This window comes from Muntiacus reevesi, chromosome 17 (genome assembly GCF_963930625.1).
Source record: "Muntiacus reevesi chromosome 17, mMunRee1.1, whole genome shotgun sequence".
Classification (NCBI taxonomy): domain Eukaryota; kingdom Metazoa; phylum Chordata; class Mammalia; order Artiodactyla; family Cervidae; genus Muntiacus; species Muntiacus reevesi.
Genome location: NC_089265.1, coordinates 52,577,796 through 52,582,068, shown reverse-complemented (window position 1 = coordinate 52,582,068; position 4,273 = coordinate 52,577,796). Strand labels below are relative to the sequence as shown.

At 63.8% G+C, this 4,273-nt stretch overlaps 1 protein-coding gene across 1 annotated transcript; it reads left to right on the top strand.

The window, feature by feature from the left end:
• Positions 1-753: 753 nt before the first annotated feature.
• LOC136148350 (nuclear pore-associated protein 1-like) lies at positions 754-3,894 on the top strand. Its single transcript, XM_065907858.1, has 3 exons — positions 754-2,820; positions 3,067-3,396; positions 3,469-3,894. Exons 1-3 carry the CDS (start codon positions 754-756, stop codon positions 3,892-3,894), a joined length of 2,823 nt encoding a protein of 940 aa, XP_065763930.1.
• The last annotated feature ends 379 nt before the right edge of the window (positions 3,895-4,273 follow it).

Below are 4,273 nucleotides of genomic sequence, written 5' to 3'. Positions count from 1 at the left end.
TATGGCGGGGAGGCACCACAGCCCAGAGCAGGTTTGGTTCACATCCTGGCTAAGCCATTACCATCTGCACACCCTGAAGAACAGTCTAAGATTTAACTGTTGTACCAAATTTCTAAAAAGAAGTGAAGAAAGAGGCTTACCCACCAGGAAAGGCCGTGGTGGGGTGCAGCACCTGGCCACGTGAGGGCTCTGCATTCCGGCTGGTGATGATGGCAGAGGAGCCGCGGCGGAGAAGGTGCTCCTCGCTCCTGGCCTCACAGAGAAGCTGGGGAGGTCCCCACAGCTGCTGGACCACCCCCAGCAGGGTGGGTGGCTCCTGCAGTCAGCTCTGCACAGGTCTCTGAGACCCAGGCAGGGAAGGGCCGGCAGATACACACGGAGGCACCAAGGGGGCTGCATGATGAGGAGCTAGATGGGATGAGCTCTGGAGAAGGCGGCCCCCACGGTCCTGAACAGTCTCTGCATGGTGGCCCATCTGGTGCCAAACACCTGCCACCCACAGTGGGAGGTCTCAGCGGCTAGAGAGTCCGGGAGGGGTCATGCACTGGGCCCCGCCCTTTGCCCCAGAGTTTGCCACGTGCGCGCACAGCACATTTTCTCTGTGATGCGTATACCATGGACGTGTCATAAATGCCAGGCTGAGTCCTCCTCCCTCCAGTGTGTGTTTGACCACGAGAGGAGTAAGAAGCTAGGGAGACGCTCTCCCAGTTTCACATTCTATTCTCGGGTTATTTGGCGCACAATCTGTCCTATATGGGCAATTTACTGTGTAAACTTCTTTCTGCGCTCCGCCGCCGGCGCCCGCTGGGCCGGCGCCCGCTGGGCCGGCGCTCGCTGGTTTTGCACCCTCGGGGTGCCACCACATCTGGCCGGGGTCACCCCGCCGCCCCAGCTCCTGCTTTACAACCTGGTCGCAGGCTGCTCAACCAGGATCGAATGCCCTCATCATCCGGCTCTTACAGCGCGCCGAAAAGGTGGTACCCAATCCAGCAGGCTGGGTACTCCCGTATGGGCATGCTACCCCTGGTGAACTTGAGGGAGCAGCCGAAGCAGCAGCCCGTCCTGTCCACTCGTAATTCCATGATGTTCGGACCTTCAAGAACCGTCAGAATTCCTCCACCGGGGCGCAAAATTAATCTCCTGCGTTCACTCCCTGAGCTACCTGTTCAGGTAGCCAAGGCTGGGAAGCCGGTACCAACCAGTCACCGCCCACTTCCTCGCGCAAAGGAGAGAAAGGCGATGGCCCAGGAAGATCGCAGGGAAGGCGTGACAGAGGAGGAAGGTCACACAGAGGCCGAAGGAGAGGACAACGGAAAGATGAGTCCGGACCGCAGCGGGGCTATGACAATGACACCTAGGCCCCAGGAGACCGGCGGGCTCCTCCCGCCCCTCCACTGCCCTCCCGAGCCTCCAAACCTCCTTCCGGGGCACCCAGGAGGCAACTTCAGTGAGAAAGCCCAGGTGTCTCGGACGAAGCCTTCCTCCCAAAGCCCCGCCATCTGCTCAGATGGCACTGCTGGAGACGGCCGGCCTCCCTCGCAGCCTGGCCCCCTGGCCACGGTGCTCTCTGCCCCAAGTCCGCGCTGCAGCCTGCTGCCCGAGAGGCCAGGAGAAGTGGTGCTGGGTGAAGGCCACCAACCCGGCTGCCCAGAGTCACCGATGTCCGGGAAGGCGCTGCAGCTTGAGCTACCTTCAGACACCCCGCGGAGAAGCTCTTCTCCCCTGGGAGCCACCAGCAGTGGGCGCCCCCGCAAGAGGACGATGCCCCCGCTGCTTTTTCTGCCACTGCCGCCACTGCTGCCGCCACTGCCGCCCCCGCTGCCGCTGCCCTGGGGTCGCAGTGACCTTCCCCCGCCTCCAAAGCTTCCAGGCATGACTTGCGCCAAACCCCAGGGCACCCTGAAACAAAACATGGACCGTCAGAGGAACAGAATCCTGAGGGATGCAAGGAAGGCCATGCGACGCCGCAGCGCCGCCCCGCCTGCCCCAGGGACCACAGGCTCCCTGCCTCCGGTCAGTCACACGTTGCAGGTCCCTCCTACCACCACCAACTTGGCCGACCTGTCCTCCAGATTCCCCAAGCTGGCTGGCCTTCCACCTTGCCTGACACCTTATATGGATCGGGTGGCGAGACACACAGCCCCCGTGGACTCTCATTCTGCTAGTCCTGCAGATGCTCTGCCTCCAGTTTCCAATCCCACTGTGGGAACTACCCTCAAGCAGGATGCGGGCACTGCGTGTTCAGTCAGAGCAACACCACCTTCTATTTCTGACCTCTCCACACCCCTGAGCACCCCAACCCTCCCCTTCCAGCCACCCTCCTACAGAAGTGAATCCCCAACACCCATGTGTGTAGATTCCCCCCCTCCCTCATACTTACTCACCCCTCTTCCAGACCGCCCCATCGCTCCCCCTGCTCCCACTTCTACTGGAGTCCCCTTCACCACCACAGTCACAGCATCTCCAAGTGGAACCTTCCCATCTCCTTCGGATCAGGACGTCACTGACATGGACACTACTCCCCCTTCCCAGGCTGTAACCTTTCAGTCTCCCCCAGGTACTGGGGTGGAGCAGACGCACAATGCGGGGAGACCAGACACCACCAGCCCATCTGTGCCGAAGGTCTCCGGCCGTTCTTCAATTTTTAACTATGCCTTTCACTCCCAAACCAACCCTCAGCCCACAATTGCAGCCACTGATGGGCAGCAGACAGTCTCTGTTTCTCCCAAGCCCCCATCTGGGGCTCCGGCTGCTGTCTTCCCCAGGCCTGCACTTGGGGCTCCGGCTGCCGCCTTCCCCGGGCCCTCATCTGGGGCTCCGGCTGCCGCCTTCCCCGGGCCCTCATCTGGGGCTCCGGCTGCCGCCTTCCCCGGGCCCTCATCTGGGGCTCCGGCTGCTGCCTTCCCCGGGCCCTCATCTGGGGCTCCGGCTGCCGCCTTCCCCGGGCCCCTACCTGGGGATCAAACTGCCGCCTTTCCCGGGCCCTCATCTGGGGCTCCGGCTGCCGCCTTCCCCGGGCCCCCACCTGGGGGTCAGTCTGCCGCCTTTCCCGGGCCCTCATCTGAGGCTCCGGCTGCCGGCTTTCCCTGGCCCCCAACTGGGGGTCAGTCTGCCGCCTTTCCTGGGCCCTCATCTGGGGCTCTGGCTGCCGCCTTCCCCGGGCCCCCATATGGGTATCAGCCTGCCGCCTTCCCCGGGCCCCCACCTGGGGGCCAGACTGCCGCCTTTCCCGGACCCTCATCTGGGGGCCAGGCTGCCGCCTTTCCCGGACCCTCATCTGGGGGCCAGACTGCCGCCTTCCCCGGGCCCCCATATGGGTATCAGCCTGCCGCCTTCCCCGGGCCCTCATCTGGGGCTCCAGCTGCCGCCTTCCCCGGGCCCCCACCTGGGGGCCAGGCTGCCGCCTTCCCCGGGCCCTCATCTGGGGCTCCGGCTGCCGCCTTCCCCGGGCCCCCACCTGGGGGCCAGGCTGCCGCCTTTCCCGGACCCTTATCTGGGGCTCTGGCTGCCGCCTTCCCCGGGCCCCCACCTGGGGGCCAGGCTGCCGCCTTCCCCGGGCCCTCATCTGGGGCTCCGGCTGCCGCCTTCCCCGGGCCCCCACCTGGGGGCCAGGCTGCCGCCTTTCCCGGACCCTTATCTGGGGCTCTGGCTGCCGCCTTCCCCGGGCCCCCACCTGGGGGCCAGGCTACCGCCTTCCCCGGGCCCTCATCTGGGGCTCCGGCTGCTGCCTTCCCCGGGCCCCTACCTGGGGGCCAGACTGCCGCCTTCCCCGGGCCCTCATCTGGGGCTCCGGCTGCCGCCTTTCCAGGGCCCCGACCTGGGACTCCGGCTAATGTCTCCCTTGGTCCCCCATCTACAACCTTGGGTCCTGTCTTCCCCGGCCCCACTATGTAGGACTCCAGCCAGTGTCTTCCCCATCCCTCCATCTAGGGTTCCGTCCACTCTCTCCCCTAGCCCCCCATCTACAGCTTTTGGTCCTGTCTTCCCTGGCTCCCTCTCTACGGCTTTGGCTGTTTCCCTCAGTCCCTAAATTATGGCTTTAGGTCCTGCTTCCCCCAGCCCCCCATCTATTGCTTGAGCTCCTGTTTTCCCCAAACCCCCATTTATGGCTTCGGCAGTTATCTATGCTTCAGCAGCCAGCATCTCTACAGATGTCAAACCAGTTTTTGACACCAATGCTATGGATGCACCTCCTCCTCAGACTTTACTTTCCAGTCTACCTCTGACTCCACGGAGAACCACTACTCATATCACATGGCTGTTCCTGGTTCTG